The following is a 17,714-nucleotide window of genomic DNA, read 5'->3' as shown; positions in this document are numbered from 1 at the left end:
GTTTATTGTTTCTGTATCATGTAAACACAAGTGATGTCACGGATAGCGTCACAGCCGTGTGATATTATCATTGATAATATATTATTAAATGGTAAATGGTCTGGTCTAACACTTTTCAACTGTAACGGTTCCCAAAGCGCTTTACAGATCAGATCAGGTCTCACTCACACCAGGTGCTGGTCTCCATCAGGACCAACTTACGATTCTGTCTTGTCTTGCTCAAGGACACTTCGACATGACGGGGGCAGCCGGGGATCGAACCCCAAACTCACCTGCATCAGACGAGGCAGCTGAAAACCGGCAGTCACAAGTTAAGATTATTAAACAGATCAGGGATCAGAAACATGAAACATCTGAATCTTCACGTTTTTTAATGTTTCAGATCTTAAAGCTGCTGATTCAGAGAAACACACACACACACACACAGTGAACCGATGAGCGTGTGTGTGTGTGTGTGTGTGTGTGTGTGTTGTGCAAACACTTCAGTGTTTCTCCAAAAACAAACAAACTCATTAGTCATCAATTAGAGGGCGAGAGGACGTCAGCTTCTACCTGACGACCTGCTCACCTGTCTGTCTGTCTGTCTGCTCACCTGTCTGTCTGTCTGTCTGTCCTTTAAAACAAAGATGTCGAATCATTCATGGTATCAATAATATCATAATAATTGATATGAAATCTAAAACTAGTTAAAGTTTTAATTAAACCCTCCGCTGGTTGAAATGAAGCTGATATCCCTCCGCTGCTGTAGGGAACTTCTTTCTCTCTCTGCGCCTGCGCGGCCCAGACACTGATGAGTTAAAGAGCGGCAGCTGTGCGCGCGGTTGTGCGCGCCCCCGACACACCGAGAGCAGAGACATGTTGGTAAATAAACGTTTTGATTCTTTTATTATTGAATTTATTTAAACTTTAGCTGTTTGATTGATTTTGAAGTGTTAGTCGGAGTTAGCTGATCAACTTCCGGTTTCAAAACAGTTTCAAACGTACTCAAGATTATTGATCCGTTTAACTTCGAACTTCATTTTATTGTGAAAGTTGAACTTGAACAAACTAATATCTTAAGATATTTATTAAAATATTGAATCACTACTGATTCTGAACTCATTCCTTCAAATATAAAACATGTTGATGTTTCTTCTAACTGTCGAAGCTGTTTCTGTTATTTTGTCCACCCCTGTCTGTCACACAGTGCAGCCTGCAGCGCCCCCTGCTGTATTCAGTCTGAATGTAAAGGAGGAAATAAAAGTACAGAGGGAGAACTTGAATATGTTTTATTACATCGCAGTGATCATCCACTGAGGCTTCTTCATTCTTAAAACGCTCTCAAATTCAATGAAGTTTGGGGTTTAAGAGAAAATATTCAGCATGATTTATGTTTAATTATTTTGTTAGTTTTTAAGACAGGCAAATTATGACGTCATGATGTTTTGAAAATAAAACATCAGAAATTATTAAGTGTGTGTGTGTGTGTGTCTCAGTTGGAGGTGAAGATAGTGGACTGTCTGATCCGGGGAGACTCGTCTGATCTGGTTTCTGTGCTTCACTATGAGGGACTGACCAACATCATGCTCACCAGGCTGGACCAGGTGGTAACCAAGGTAATGGGACAGGGTGGTCACCATGGCAAAGGCTGTGGGCCTGTTTCTCTTTTCTATTGTTAGTAGTTTTTCTCCTGATCTGTGTGGATCTGGGCCCCGTTCTTGTTCTTCGTACAAGTGACTTTGTTCTTAACACGAGTCTGGATCTTTCGGGTCTTTGAAGCTGGTTGACCTGTTGTCAGAGCAACAAGTCCTGAAGTGCAAACCTGCAAAGGTGCAGCTTGTTGGCAGTTAACTAGATCAAGACCAAGAGGTTTTAGGGTAAACCACATATATGAACTCACTTCAAATACAAATGATATAGTTGATATAATTCTGATTTTAGAAGAGAACGTGCAGGTTAATGTGAAAGCACTATGATCTGTGGGTGTAGTTTGTAAACAAAAAAGAACCAATGTAGTTTGAGAGACTGATGAAAAAGACATGAAAGACTGTCAGAAGGCCAAAGGAGCCACATCATGTCACCAAAACAGGAATTTGTCATTTGAACTAAACCTTTAAATGAAATAATTAACTGCAGAACTCACTTTGCTGAACATTGTTCATTCAAGCTGCTTTTGAAAAGGTTTCATTTTCATAGCACACTTCTCTTCGTCACGTCCATCAAGAACCTCCACCAATCACACACCAACATGGTCTTCATCTGGTCCTCAACAGGGATCAAAGTGAGGAAACATTATGGAACGTAGAACAAAATGACCTTTATTTCTTATTTTGAAATGAATGTGCGGAGAGAGTTGAAACAATGATCAATATTCATATGATTGGCTGTGTGCTGATCATGTGATTGTAGGTACATGAGGTTGGTGTGTTGACAATCCTCCCAGCATGCACCGGGGCAACAGATTCATTTTCTGGTCCTGTGTTTCCACTGTTTGATGTCTGTTCAACATGAGATGTTAATATTGATGAGGTCAGAAGTCTGAAAATGACTTCCTGTTTGAGGTCCACAGCTGACCGTCAATAAGATGTACTTCTGCTGGTTTGGGTTTAAGGACTTGTTGTCGTGACAACAGTTCCAGATTACCTTTTTAAAGCAGCTTCAAAGAACCAAAAACTCCAGACTCACATCAGATCATCAACATTATAATGTGATTCCTGTTGTTGTTTCAGGATCTGTGTGGATCTGGTTTCAGCAGAGTTCTGGTTGTGTTGAAGTCCTTAGAGATTCTGTCAGAAAACAGAGACGACCTGCGGACACTCATCGACCATGGACTGACGGCGAAAGTAATCTGTTAATCAGTAATCTATAAAACTAATCTGTAATCTGACACCATCTATACATTTATAATTGCTTAAAGGAATAAATTAGAATTGATTGAGGTGTTTTTATTTGCTGTTTGGTTGTTTATTTACAAACAGTACATTTTTGATTTTCATTTCCTCAGTCATCAGCTGTTAATTGTTTGTTTATTTTTGTTTGTTGTTTAGGTGGTGTTGTGGTTTGAAGCTGTCCATGACCTGCTGACCTCGGACCTCCAGAAGAACTCCGTCAGCCTGCTGAGCCTCGTTGAGGAGTTCTATGACTACTTCCTGGTGAGGCGCATGCTGGGAAATTAAGTCTTCTGCTGGTTAAACATGCTGGGATGAAAATATGGTTCCACTGAATAAATTCCCAGATCACAAGCCCAGCCCACTACCCCAGTGTAGAGATGCGCTTACACTGTTTCAGCCAATCAGGACTCACCTGGTACGGTCACGTCACTTCTGGCCAATGAAATTGCCCCGTAGCCCCGACACAGGACATGATGTCGGCCCTCATGAGCCAAGGCTATCTTGACACCTTTTCTGTGTGAGACTCTCGAGGCAACATCAGGGTCACATGGTCAACGGAGGTAGCTGAGCTAGCACTGAGGCTAATCTACTAGCATGTTTCCTGTCAGGCGATCACCATTGGCTTTATTAACTATCAACTATTATTACAATTTCATACAGTGTTATATGATATCCTGCAATGTAAAAATACTTCATTACATTTAAAGTCAGAAAAACTTACTTTCAGTATCAAAAGTAAAAGTACACATGCAGAAACCTTCCTTTCAGCTTGCATAAACAATGTATTATTTGGCTCAAATTCTTGATGCACCACTTGTAGCTGTCAAGCTCTTTTTAGTACCGACTCGTTGAATCTATAGCTTTACATTTCATACGCTCAGGAGCCAGATTTACTGCAGCTTTTGCACCTGTTTTTCAGGTGCAGATGTGACGCTTTCTGCGCCAAACAGGCTGCAGTTGCAGTCTGTGTCTCCTCACTACAAATGCATATAAGGGAGATGCAGTTGTTGTGTAGGTGGCATCTGTTATTACCCTCAGCACCTGGTCATGATGCCACCGGTAGCACCCCCTTTCCGCGGGCCTTCAGACAACCACTCTTCTCTGGGCCGGCCAGTGTTTCTCTCAGATCCCAGGGGAAAAGGTTGGATGGGCTGAGGTGGACGTCGTAAACCGACTTTATCAAGAACTAGATCCGTAGTGGCTCCGCCTTCCAGAGCTCTGACCAAAAAAGTGCTATTAAACTGTTTAAAAATGTAAAGACTGTTAATTATCCACATTTCTTATTTTTATTCTGGTATAAAACTTTATTGGTCTCTAAAATCACCACTGACTGTATCTTGAACGAACTGTCTGTCTGTCTGTCTGTCAGCTGCTGGGTCAAGCTTCTCTTCCAGGTTTGTTTATTTTGTGTCGTTGATCTTCAGTCAGAATTTATTCACTCTGTGTCACATTTTGGGCCCTAAACTCACCTGTCTGTCTCTCTACCTGTCTGTCTCTCAGTCAGTCAGCTGTCTGTGGTTCTTCTTCAGTTGGCTCGGTTTGCACTGGAACCAGAAATCCACTTTCCACTGAGACTGGAGGTAACCATAGAAACCATCCCAAAACCCCACATACATTAACTGCTCTCTATTCACTTGGACTGGTCTGTACTGGTTTCGTTTCAGGCCATCAGAACCTTCAACAGCATCCTGGAGTCTCTGAGCAGAGAGCAAAGGAGACTGATCCAGAACGACCAAAACCAGACCCAAATTCTGTAATACACACCAAGACACACAGAGTACACACAGACACAGACTCAGTACACACTCAGTACTAAAACTGTACTTATAAACTGGATAAATTCTATTCCTTTTGTTAATTATGCACATTTTGTGTTCCTGTTCTGGTCTGGCCTGGTGTGGTCTCTATGAAACAACCACATTTTTACATTTCTAAAATTAGCACTGATTGTATCATCAAACTGTCTGCCTGACTGTTTACCTGTCTACCTGTCTGTGCAGATCCCAGGTAGCAGCAGCAGTTCTGACGGTTGGAGGTGAGTTTTTATCTGAACCTGCCCCCCCCCCCCCAACCCTATATTATGTTTAATTATGTGGGCATAGAAAAGGAGAAAAGAAAGCTGTTGTCTCCTCCAAGCGGCCATGTTTGAAGCTCTGACTCTTTTTGTAGACTACGAGCTGCAGGTCAGCCTATCAGAGGCTCTATGTCGTCTGACACCAAGGAAGGACAGAGAGCAGAGAGCCAATCAGTGGTTCTCCAGCCGTGACATCAGCAGCGCCTTCTGTAACATCAGAGATGGAGACTTTGAGGTGGTGAGTGACTGACCTGTCTGTTCGAACACCTGTCTCTCTCTCCCTGTCTGTCTCCCTGACCTGTCTTTCTCCCTTTCCAGGACTGTCGCCGTTTCCTGAACTTTGTCAACTGTTACCAGGGAGACCAGAGGAGGTGATGAACCTTTATTAACCCTGAATGTAACACAACAAATCTGAAAACTCTTCATCCTGATGATTTCTTCCCTGCGTTCTGTCTGTCAGGGTGTACACCTTCCCCTGTCTCAGAGCTTTTCTCGACTCCACTGAGGTAAAACATTTAACCCTTTAAAGCATAAACACATCTCTGCAGACGTCTCCTTTACTTCGTTTTCTTCTTCTGCAGCTGTTTCGTCCAAAAGACGACAAACTGGATGAGTTCTGGATAGACTTCAACCTCAGCTCAGGATGTGTGAGCTTCTTCATCGATGAGCCTCAGGTAGTACAACCATGTACTAGTACAACCATGTAGTAGCACTACTGCAGTACTGAACAGTTGAATTGTCAAGTTCTGGATGATGCTGATTAGCCATGGCATCCTGCTGCTTCATAACTCTGTGATTAGCATAGCTAATGTTAGCATGTTAGCATGTTAGCCTGAGGTGGGACAGAACAGAATAAATAAGTGAGTGAATGAATGAGAGTCTGTGATGTGTGTTTTTAAAATCTCTTACAATGAGCTCAATGGTGCAAATGACTGATTCAGAAGCTCAATTCCTGATCAACAGAACTAGATTAAGGTCATTTGGAGAGGTCACCTCAGACTCTGAGACATTGTGACGGACATTTGTTACTGTTTAATGAGATTTTATAGACCAGACGATTAATGGAAGAACAACAATGAAAATATTTGTTAGTTCCAGCCTTAATTCAAACAACATAAAGATTTGACGCTGCTGAGTCGTAGACTGAGGTGTCCAGATGTTTCTGTCCAGCTGTAGACACTCATTTATATTTATATGGAGATCAAACTGTATTGAAGTGAATGAGAAACAGTTTTAACAGCAGGTTCACTGAACCACTTCTTCTGACAGTGTGTGTGTGTCTTATTCCCATCTCCTGTTCTATTTTAGCATTGAAAAATCCAATTTCTGTGTTTCTTGATGTGTTTTCATGTTTGATGTGAAGTCTTGGTGTCTTTCAGGGTTTTCTGTGGGGGTCCATCCACCTGCTGAAGGAGGAAGTGGATCATTACAGTCTTCAGGTGAAACATGACGGTCGGTAACTTCTTCTCTTTTGAATCTTTGTGCAGATATTTGATTTCTCTTTTAAATGACTGATTGATGCTTTTGATCAGTTTTTCATCACCACAGTAAGACTGTGTGTGTTTTCCCAGGATGCACTGGGGCAGAGACGGTCCTCAGTGTCCGGCTGAACAATCCCATTATGCACCACAACAGCAGAGGTCAGACAGTGGAACTGAACTTTGACTCTGAACACCACCGAGAGCTGGAGGAGGCTGCTGGGCGAGTCTTCATGGTCTGTCTGCCTGTCTGTACACTTGTCTGTCTCTCTGCCTGTCTGTACATTTGTCTGTATGTCTGTACATTTGTCTGTCTGCGGGTCTGTCTGCCTGTCTGTCTGTACACTTGTCTGTCTGCCTGTGTGTCCTGCTGCTGTCTGTCTCTCTGCTGTGACTTGTATGTAAAGGTCAGAGGTCACTGACATCAGCCAAGATATTTAACATCTTCATTTGCGTTCAGAGCTGGAACCATGACAACAGATCACAGGAGAAACTGGTTTACAAGGTCCTCAGAGTGACTCTGAGCTGGGACAAACTGGTTTCCAGTAACACCTCACCACCGGAAGTTAGAGACACTCGTCACTCTTCACTAATTTAGACTTGAGTTTGGCTTCCGGAGATCAAGACGATAAAGAACTATAAAGAAATCAGACAGTAAACGTCACCTGACTGCAGCCTCTGTTTTCTTTCATTGTACAAACAGAAAGTAAAGAGTTCCCCCCGTCTTCAAGACACAGGTGGTACGGTCCAGCTGTCCCCCTCTGCAGCCAAACAACATGGTAGATCCTACAACAGGAAGAAACCACAGAGCAAGAGTCAGCTGAAGAGTGAGTCTGCTTTACACTAAAATAATAAAAAGTGAATGAACTCCTTAAATCTTAACATTCAGTTTTAAATCTGGAATCAAATAATAAATGACAAACATTCATTTGTCCAGAGTTCATATTGCATCGTCCGAATGTCACAAACCAAAAAAAGACTTTCATTCAGAAATCTGCCACAGTTTGGCCTGTGTGGAGTTAATTTCTGATAATTGATCAGATAATCAATCAATCAATAACCTGAATATCTATACTTCGAATTAAACATAGCTATAGCATAATCCTTTTTAATAAATATGACAGAACATAAAAACAAACTATTAATATGCAAACATAACGATGCCTGCCTGTCTGTCTTCCTGCCTGCCTGTCTCTCTGCCTGCCTGTTTGTCTCCCTGCCTGCCTGCCTGTCTGTCTCCCTGCCTGCCTGCCTGTCTGTCTCTCTGCCTGCCTCCCTGCCTGTCTCCCTGCCTGCCTACCTGCCTGTCTCCCTGCCTGCCTACCTGCCTGCCTACCTGTCTGCCTCCCTGCCTGCCTGTTTGTCTCCCTGTCTGCCTCCCTGCCTGCCTGTCTCCCTGCCTCCCTGCCTGCCTGCTTGCCTATCTGCCTCGCTGCCTGCCTACTTGCCTATCTGTCTCCCTGCCTGCCTGTCTCCCTGCCTGCCTTTCGTCTAGTTTTGCCTCTGTCGTCTCCGAGCAGTGAGGAAGACTCCTCTGTAATGAAGGTAGCTACACTGTAAAAACAGCAGCTGACATGAATCTAAATCAGTCGTTTGCTCTTGAATATTAAAGGTCTTGTCTTGTTTTCAGACTCCAGGCAGAAACCCAGCCGAGTTTATCTTTGATCAGATCAGACGCTCGACTCCTGCATACAACTCAGGTCAGACTCTTTGTTGGTTTGGAAGTCAAACTGTAGTGTGGAGTAGAGTACTGAAGGGACATCTTGAGTAAAGACCCAGGGCCCCTGGACCAGAACCTCTGTGATGAGTTAAAGAGGACCTATTATGCTTTTCCTTATTTGCTGTCACATGCATAGTGTTACAACGTTGGATATTCCTATTAAACGTTACCAAATAATAAGGAAAAGTAAGTAATCTCTGTGAGCCGAAAGCTCAGTCTGCAGACTGCTCTGAACGCTCCCTTCGCTTGTCGTGTCTTACTTCCTTGAGACATATTATGTAATAAGCCTCAGGGATGGTCATCTGCTCAGGGCACAGCAGTGACAGCAAGCCCACGAAGAAGAACAAGAAGAAAGAAAACAAACCACGGCCGCGAAGTAGAGGGCCGCTCACTCCCCCCTCAGTCTGTCTGAGTTGTTGGGCTGCTCTGCTCAGGACGGCTCTTTACTGCTACTCGTTTCTTGATGGACAGTTGGCTTTACTTGTTGCTAAAGTCATCGTTAACTACTGCTAACTGTAGCTGTCGTTCGCTAGTTAGCTGTGCAGCTAGCAGTCCTCTTAGCCATAGATATATATCTATATCTGTGCTCTTATCTAGCTGACTAACCATCTGACTCTCTGAGCCCGGGACTGAAAACCTCCTCCTCCCGGCGGTCCAAAGCTCCTGTGCTGGCGGTGTAAACACAGACACTCCCCTGGTGCTCAGAGCTAACTGAGCTAACGGCAGCTACAGTTAGCAGCCGTTAGCAGTTACTTTCTAAAGCTTTCTGTCCATCAGACAGTTGAGGCAGAGCAGCCGGGGGACATCAGCGGGAAAACCAGAAAACATTTTCTCCATCAAATGATGGAGTTTCACCAAAATCAGTGAATACAGTTGTGTGTTTGTACAGTAATCAGTGAGGCCCAGTCCCCAGAAACACTCAGCTCCAGCAGCATCTATCGTTTTTCCAACCTACTTCATGTCTCATCCCATTAAGTCCTCATGTCTCTATTTTCCAAACTAAGTTACTGTTGCTGTCATGCAGTCGGCCACAGCGGCTCAGTATGAACCGGCGCGCTGTGCTCAGGGCTCAGAGGCGTCTCACTGCCCCTCGTGGGCTGCAGGGAGCCGGCCAATCAGAAGAAAGTGGGCTTTTATGGAGGCGGGCCTTGAAGAGACAGGAGCTGAGGGTGAACTGAGGGGCCGCATGAAGGGCCACAATAAGATGAAGAAGGACTCATTAGATCTGTGAATCATGCAAAGCTGCTCTAGTGGAGTCCCAGAATACAGATATAGAGCTGGACATTAACATAATACCTCCTCTTTAACATTTCTTGTTGGAAAGTAAATCAAACGACTACAAAGAGACTCAAAACAAAAACAAAGAGACTCAAAACCACCACAAGGAGACACAAAACCACCACAAGGAGACACAAAACCACCACAAAGAGTTTGTAGTTCAGTCTGGGTGTCTTGTGTAGGACGGGTGTAGGACGGGTGGGGGGCTGTTTTCGTTGAAATGTTTTAATGTGAAGTAATATTAGTAGAAGTGTTAGCATTAGCAGTAAGCCAATCCAGCTCTGACACGGCTGCAGGAGAGTGAACAAGAAACACTGAGCCAGATATTAATCAGATGAAATAACAAACACGAACACTGGATTACAAGCTGCATCATTACCTTTGAATCCAGTGTGGGAATGGCGGACCCCGCCACTATCAATGAAAACTACTTTATAGAATGACAATGTTAATGCATTGCATGGCTATTGCAGAAGAAACGTCGACTATAAATAGAATAAAAAAACATGTTTAATTTTATGAAAATCTAAAGGATAATAATTTGAAATTGGTGAGACTGTTAATCTGGATTGAACCTGTCTGTCTCTCAGGTGTTCCTGTGGGGGCGGAGCTAGAGGTCTCTCAGGTACAGACAGAGGAGTTTGGAGGAAGCAGCTCGCCTTTAATAAAGGTACATTTCTTCTTTTATTCCTTAATAAAAAAACATCAACTGTTTCTTGTTTTCCACCAGTTTTCTGTTTATTTTTCCAGGAAGTCTTCAGTTCCGACAGGAAGAGAGTCGCTCCAGATTCAGGTCTTTAAATTTTCTTTTATTCTTCACTGTTTTTCATTGATTTCTTTACTTTACTACGTCTCTCTGGATGATGATGATCTTCCTCCTGCTAGACTGTTTGTTTCTTCCCTCCATCATTAAAAACACAATTTCATCACAGTCGTAAATTCATTCAGACTGATTGTTTCTCTATGTGAAGGCTACCTGTCAGACCAAACTGAGGCTCTCTCTCCCCAGAAGAGGAGGGCGGAGCCTCAGACAGAGGGGGAGGAGTCTAATTCACCACTGGCAGGTAGTTGTCTATTCTTTTGTTTTTAATTCCTTTCAAAGTTAAAGTATATTTGAATCACTTTGAACCTGCCTCAGTGTTTAAATTGTGTTCTGCTGCTCACCTGGTGTCAGAGGGGTCACCTGAGGGGGCGGGGGGGCCTGTGACAGAGTCTGGAGTGGAGCCGGAGCCAGAGTCAGACCTGACATCTGGCATCACAGCTGCCTTCAACATCTTCAAAACACAACTAGAACAACACTTCACTGTCAGTACACACACAGTTAAACAGTTGTTGATTATTGACATTATCTGGCTGATCAATAACTTCCAGGGTCAGTAAATAAAAACCAAGAAAATTGTTTTTTTAGGGCTGCTGGCAGAATGCTGAAACTGAAGTTCTTCTGTCTTTAAAAGAGTGTCAACAACACGTCTCTTCACTGCTTACAGCTGTCCATCAACACAGGTACCGCCTACTCCAACACACCTGTCCATCAACACAGGTACCGCCCACTCCAACACACCTGTCCATCAACACAGGTACCGCCCACTCCATTCATTTTCTCCCTCTTATCCGGGGCTGGCTCGCGGAGGCAGCAGTCCAGACGTCCCTCTCCACAGCAACGTTTTCCAGCTCCTCCTGGGGGATCCGGAGGCGTTCCCAGGCCATATGAGATATGTTATCCTTCCAGCGTGTTCTGGGTCTACCCCGGAGTCTCCTACCAGTTGGACGTGCCCAGAAAATCTTCAAAGGGACCTTCTCTCTAAGAGCTCAGACACCCTGCTGAGGAAACTCATTTCGGCCACTTGTATCTGCGATCTTATTCTTTCGGTCATTACTCAAAGCTCATGACCACAGGTGAGGGTTGGGACATAGACGAGTGGTAAATTTGAAAGCTTTGCCTTCTAGCTCAGCTCCCCCTTTACCTCAACGGTCCAGTAAAACGCCTGCATTACTGCATCCGCCTGTCAATCTCTCGCTCCATTTTACCATCATTTGTGAACAAGACCCCGAGATACTTGAACTCCTGCGCTTGAGGCAGCAACTCCCTCCCAAACCCAGAGGGAGCAATCCACCTTTTTCCAGCAGAAAACCAGCGAGTAACAGCGCCGGTTAACTGTCTGTGTGTCCATAGGAACTGAAGTGATACTGGAGTACTTTTAATAACAGGAAGTTTAAGAGTTAATTCATTATTTAATGATGTTCATCAGGAGCTGCAGACCAATGAAACGACTTTGGACTGTTTCTGTCTTCAACATGACAACGTGTGTGTGTGCAGGTGTGTGTTGCTGCAGAGGTTTGAGAACAGCGTCACTGATCAGCTGAACCGACTGCAGGAAAACTCAACCAGCCTGAACTCCATAAACACACAGATCCTGGTACTGACAGATACTACAGTAATACTACTACTGTACTGCTGCTGTTACTACTTGAACTTGTGTATGAAATGTTATTAGAAATGACAGTTGTCAGTTTGACATGTTTACAGGTGAAGAGAGCTCTGTGCTCCTATTGGTCAACGTCACCCAACACATCGTACAAGGTGGCAAACAAATGATGTCACGCCATTTCAATATTTAAGTATTTAGAGGAAAAAAGTTTGATTAGAAAATTGCAATATGTTGAGTAAAAAGTTGTAATAATTCAAAGAAAAAAATCATAATATTTGGAGGAAAAGACTAGATATTTCCAGAAAAAAATGTAATTACACATATATATATATATATATATATTTTTTTTTTTAATAATAATGAATATTTGAAGAACAATATTTTGGGAAAGAAGTTGCATAATTTAAAGAAAAATAGATGCAACAGCTCAAGAAAAAAGTTTTGATTTCTTATGAAGAAAAGTTGTAATATCAAAGGGAATAAATGTCGTAGTGCATCAGACCAGGTTTAGACCTTAAACCGGTTCCAGGATTGACTGTGTCCCTCTTTCTTTCAGAGTTTTTTCCAGTCTGAGATGCAGCGACTGGGCTCCTTCTGTGATGAACACCTGCTGAGGTCAGTCCTGTTTAGACTGATAGGGGCTGGTGTGGATCTGCTTTGAACCTGTTAATGAAGGTTTAAACCAGTTTAGACTGTCAGGATCTGGTTTAGATCTGGCTTAAACCAATAATTGTGTCACCTCAGGTTGAAGTCTTTGGAAAGTGGAGAGTCTGGGATGGAGCATTCGTCCAGCCAATGAAGAAGGAGAAGAGAAGAGAAGAGGTCGTCCAATCAGGAAGAGACTTACAAATGTTCACACTTTCGTGATCCAGTTTCGGCCCGTCTGAGTGCTCGTCTGTTAGAACATAAAACACAGATCACATTCAGGACTGCCGACATGAACGCTGTGTATGTTAGTTCGGATCGTCTTCATTCACCAAACTTTGTTCAAAGTTTAGTGATTTTTGAGTTTTTGTTTGCACTTAAAGTTAAGGGACTAGTTTCTTCTCTGAAGGCAGAAAAAACAAATAAAACAAAGCAAATTAGTTCATTTCATTAATTACTTTCTTTGTTGAGAAGAAAACATGTTTGACCTCCACCATACTGTTGACTACACCATCTGGGTGTTACCATGGTAACAGCTGACTGCGACAGAGTGCAGTGACTTTAAAGGGCTGCAAGGTGAAGACAAACCAACACCAAGACACACTTAAACTGTATGTGTGTGCATATATATATTAATTGTAAAACTATTTTACACATTTTCACAGTGAATGAAAGCAACAAAATGTAAATATGGAATATGGAGATTGTAAAGTTAAGATAAACTTTATTGATCCCATGCAGGGAAACAGAAGTGTCACAGCAGAAGTTTACAATACTGAATAGAATAGAAAATAAGACAATAAGAAAATCTCAATTAAAATGATAGAATACCATGAACACCATGAAGGTCGGACAGAAAGTGAATTCAATTCAATTCAATTTTATTTATAGAGCGCCAAATCACAACAAAAGTCATCTCATGACACTTTACGAATAGAGCAGGTCTAGACCGACTCGTATATATGTATGTGTGTATATATATATATATATATATATATATATATATATGTGTGTGTGTGTGTATATATGTATATATACTGTGTGTATATATGTATATGTATGTATATATACACACTACTCACAAAAAGTTAGGGATATACTTTCGGGTGAAATTTATGGAAAATGTAAAAAGTTCATGCTACAGTGATATATCATGAAAGTAGGGCATTTAAGTAGAAGCATGCAATGGTAATTTCTTCATCTCAAACAATTTTTACTCTGTGGTGAGTATACCACAACAAAAAATGTCAATGTCATATGTCCTTGAGCATCAATTACAGCTTGACAACGACGTCTCATGCTGTTCACAAGTCGACTTATTGTCTGCTGAGGCATGGCATTCCACTCTTCTTGAAGGGCTGCCCTCAGGTCATTGAGGTTCTGGGGTGTGGGGTTACGACCCTCTACACGACGACTCAGCCGATCCCTTAGGTTTTCTATGGGATTCAGGTCTGGAGAAAGTGCAGGCCACTCCATTTGAGGTACCCCAGCCTCCAGCAGCCGTTCCCTGATGATGCGACCTCGATGAGCTGGGGCATTGTCGTCCTTGAAGATGAAATCAGGCCTGTGTTGCTCATGCAGAGGCACAATGACTGGATTAATGATGTTATTCAGGTAGTATCGGCTTGTCACAGTACCATTCACAAGGTGTAGGGCAGTTCTGTATTGACTAGACACACCTGCCCAGACTGTAACACCACCACCTCCAAGGGTGGCTGATGCGTAGCATTCTCCTTGACGTCTCCAACAGCGTTGGCGGCCATCATTTCTGCTCAATATGAATCGACTTTCATCAGAGAACAGCACTGAGGCCCACTGGTTCCTCGTCCAGCACAAATGCTCCCTGGCCCATGCAAGACGATGACGCCTGTGCCTGGTGGTGTGGGCAGGTACCGTTGCAGCTCGTCTAGCACGCAGACCATACCTGATGTAAGCGGTTTCGAATGGTCTGACGCGACACTAGGGTGCCTCTCACCTCCCTTAAACGTACCTGGAGTTGAGTGGCATTCACCATCCGGTTCCGCAGGGCACTGTTCACAATGAAGCGGTCATCAGCATGGGATGTGACGTCCACTTCTATGCCTTTCTGTGACTCTTCCAGTCTCTATGTGTCTCTGTTGCAACCTGCTGATGACACTCTGTGACACTCTAAGCTCAGTGGCAACTTCCCTCTGAGAACATCCCGTTTGAAGCCTCGCAATGGCCAGGTCCTGTTGATCGATTGTTAGGTGTCGTCTTGGTCTCATGATGTCAAAATGTGAACAGCATGATGAAGAGGACTATTTAAATACAAATTGTCATTGAACCAGAACATTTAGTGGTCGCTTCATGGATCAGACACTTGTTGTGATTTTTGCGGTTAATCACCTTGTTAGAGAACAGCATGTTATGCAATAAGTACTGAAACATTGCACAGTTGGACGTGCATTCAAAAGTTTAGAGAAGGTCAAATTAAGTTCACCTGTAAAGGTTATAGTGCATTTTAGGTGCATTCTGAAAGCCGAATATCCCTAACTTTTTTTGAGTTATATATGTATATATGTATCTGGTCCATTCAACACAGAAATATAAAAACACCATAAATTGTGAGAAGTTAAGAATTTTAACAGGTTATGATTTTATTTCTCTTGGCAGCCAAATATTCACATCTGTTGCTTCAGTGTCTCCTGACCTCTGACCTCCTGTGTGCTGGTCCAGAGCTAGTTCTGGTCCAACAGAGTCCAAGGAAACCAGGAGAGGAGTTTGTGTTTGTGAATCCAGCTGCTGGTTGTCAGGCAGCAAACTGACACGAGAGGAAAAACAGCAAAATCCCCCAAAGAAAACACACAGAGATGACTAATGAGACGCTATTAGAGACCATGAGGGGAGGGGGGAGGGAGGTAGAGACAGACAGGTAGAGAGACAGGGAGAGAGATAGCAGCTCAGGTGTTCCTCTCTTCATTGTTTAACAAAAGAAAACACCAGAGAACCACCAGGAGCACTAGTTCCCAGAACTGGACCTAAACTGGACCTGAGCTGGACCTGAAACTGGACTTGAAGTGGACTGCTGGAGGAGAGACTAGGATGCTGATTGGTTGAGGAGCTGTTTTTTCCCGTTTTGGACATTAATGGACGGACAGAAAGACGATCTGATCTGGACCTGCTGAGACACGACAGCTCAGTGATCACCAACAGCTGCAGGTTGGTACAACCAGGACTGAACTGGGACCAGCTGTGGATTCTGGGTTTACTGGTTTCAATAGTAACAATAATTCTCACTGGTTTCAGTAAGTTGTTAGACTGAGAAATTGGTTCCCTGGTTTCAGGAGTGGTTGAAGAAGTATTCAGATCCATTATTTAAGTAAAAGTAGAAGTACTGCGATGACAAAATACTTAGTTCTAAGTGAAACCCAAATTTCTGTTTAAAAATGCAAAAGTATCATCATCTGATTTTAATTTTGATTGTATATCCTAATTCTGTGTAGAATCTTCTCTGATTGGGTTCAGATTTGTGCTATTTTTGTGTCTCAGTTGTGATTATTTGTTATTATATTGAATTCCTTTTATTTAAGTTTTTTTCACAGTATCTGCTGTAACTTGTGAATTTCTCCTCTGAGGATCAACTAAGTCTTTGTCTTTTTCTTCCTTTCCCATTTTTCTTTGATTTCCTTCTTTTCTTTTCTGAAACACTGCAGATGTGGTTGCACGATGTCTAAAATGTCAACTTTGTTCAAATCAAGTAATTATGATGTCCACAAAAAGCTTATTTTAAGTCAAAATATAACAAAAATGGCCGCTGGAAACTTAAATTTACTTTTTAATTCCAGATCTGCTTTGATTTTTATTTCAATATTGTTTCAGTGGGTTCTCCACTGGTTTAGTGAGTTATCCACTGGTTTCAGTTGGTTATTTACTGGTTTCAGTTGGTTATTTACTGGTTTCAGTTGGTTATCCACTGGTTTCAGTAGGTTTCTCCACTGGTTTCAGTTTGTTATTTACTGGTTCCAGTGGGTTATCCACTGGTGTCAGCGGGTTATTTACTGGTTCCAGTTGGTCACCCACTAGTGTCAGTGGGTTATTTACTAGTTTCAGTAGGTTGCTCACTGGTTTCAGTAGGTTCTTCACTGGTTTCAGTTTGTTATTTACTGGTTCCAGTTGGTTATTCACTGGTTTCAGTTGGTTATCCACTGGTTTCAGTAGGTTTCTCCACTGGTTTCAGTTTGTTATTTACTGGTTCCAGTTGGTTATCCACTAGTGTCAGTGGGTTATTTACTGGTTTCAGTGGGCTATTTACTGGTTTCAGTAGGTTGCTCACTGGTTTCAGTAGGTTCTTCACTGGTTTAAGTTTGTTATTTACTGGTTCCAGTTAGTTATTTACTGGTTTCAATTGGTTATTCACTGGCTTCAGTAGGTTCTTCACTGGTTTCAGTGGGCTGTTTACTGGTTTCAGTAGGTTCTTCATTGGTTTTTAGTAGGTTATTCACTGGTTTCAGTAGGCTCTTCACTGGCTTCAGTAGGTTCTTCACTGGTTTCAGTGGGCTGTTTACTGGTTTCAGTAGGTTCTTCACTGGTTTCAGTATGTTCTTCACTGGTTTCAGGAGGTTCTTCACTGGCTTCAGTGGGTTCTTCACTGGTTTCAGTGGGTTATTCACTGGTTTCAGTAGGTTCTTCACTGGTTTTAGTAGGTGCTTCACTGGCTTCAGTAGGTTCTTCACTGGTTTCAGTAGGTTCTTCATTGGCTTCAGTAGGTTCTTCACTGGTTTCAGTGGGCTGTTTACTGGTTTCAGTTGGTTCTTCACTGGTTTCAGTGGGTTCTTCACTGGTTTCAGTAGGTTCTTCACTGGTTTCAGTATGTTCTTCACTGGTTTCAGGAGGTTCTTCACTGGCTTCAGTGGGTTCTTCACTGGTTTCAGTGGGTTATTCACTGGTTTCAGTAGGTTCTTCACTGGTTTTAGTAGGTGCTTCACTGGCTTCAGTAGGTTCTTCACTGGTTTCAGTAGGTTCTTCATTGGCTTCAGTAGGTTCTTCACTGGTTTCAGTGGGCTGTTTACTGGTTTCAGTTGGTTCTTCACTGGTTTCAGTGGGTTATTCACTGGTTTCAGTAGGTTCTTCACTGTTGTCAGTAGGTTATCCACTAGTTACAGTTTTGTTATTTACTGGTTTCAGTGGGTTATTCACTGGTTTCAGTAGGTTGTTCACTGGTTCCAGTTGTTTACTGGTTTCTGTTCTTCTCCAGTTGAG

General features: G+C 42.7%; 1 protein-coding gene across 1 annotated transcript; it reads left to right on the top strand.

Annotated features, from left to right (window-relative positions):
• Positions 1 to 831: 831 nt before the first annotated feature.
• Positions 832 to 12,934, top strand: sycp2l (synaptonemal complex protein 2-like). Its single transcript, XM_070928521.1, has 25 exons — positions 832 to 861; positions 1,476 to 1,595; positions 2,709 to 2,822; positions 3,027 to 3,131; positions 4,240 to 4,264; positions 4,371 to 4,450; positions 4,535 to 4,623; positions 4,871 to 4,905; positions 5,040 to 5,182; positions 5,263 to 5,315; positions 5,405 to 5,450; positions 5,526 to 5,618; positions 6,324 to 6,396; positions 6,516 to 6,658; positions 7,126 to 7,249; positions 7,918 to 7,967; positions 8,053 to 8,122; positions 10,011 to 10,090; positions 10,171 to 10,213; positions 10,392 to 10,484; positions 10,595 to 10,725; positions 10,829 to 10,923; positions 11,738 to 11,837; positions 12,406 to 12,464; positions 12,594 to 12,934. The coding sequence occupies exons 1-25, from the start codon at positions 856 to 858 to the stop codon at positions 12,646 to 12,648; spliced, it is 2,025 nt and encodes a 674-aa protein (XP_070784622.1). The 5' UTR covers positions 832 to 855; the 3' UTR covers positions 12,649 to 12,934.
• Positions 12,935 to 17,714: the final 4,780 nt, after the last annotated feature.

Source organism: Enoplosus armatus, chromosome 21, assembly GCF_043641665.1.
Source record: "Enoplosus armatus isolate fEnoArm2 chromosome 21, fEnoArm2.hap1, whole genome shotgun sequence".
NCBI lineage: Eukaryota > Metazoa > Chordata > Actinopteri > Centrarchiformes > Enoplosidae > Enoplosus > Enoplosus armatus.
This window is presented reverse-complemented; position numbering and strand designations above follow the sequence as displayed.

Excerpts from the sequence above, each read along its gene's own strand:
- sycp2l (XM_070928521.1), top strand. Across the intron at positions 1,596-2,708 it reads TGGACCAGGTGGTAACCAAG|GATCTGTGTGGATCTGGTTT; the intron begins GTAATGGGACAG and ends TTGTTGTTTCAG. Across the intron at positions 4,624-4,870 it reads CAAAACCAGACCCAAATTCT|ATCCCAGGTAGCAGCAGCAG; the intron begins GTAATACACACC and ends CTGTCTGTGCAG.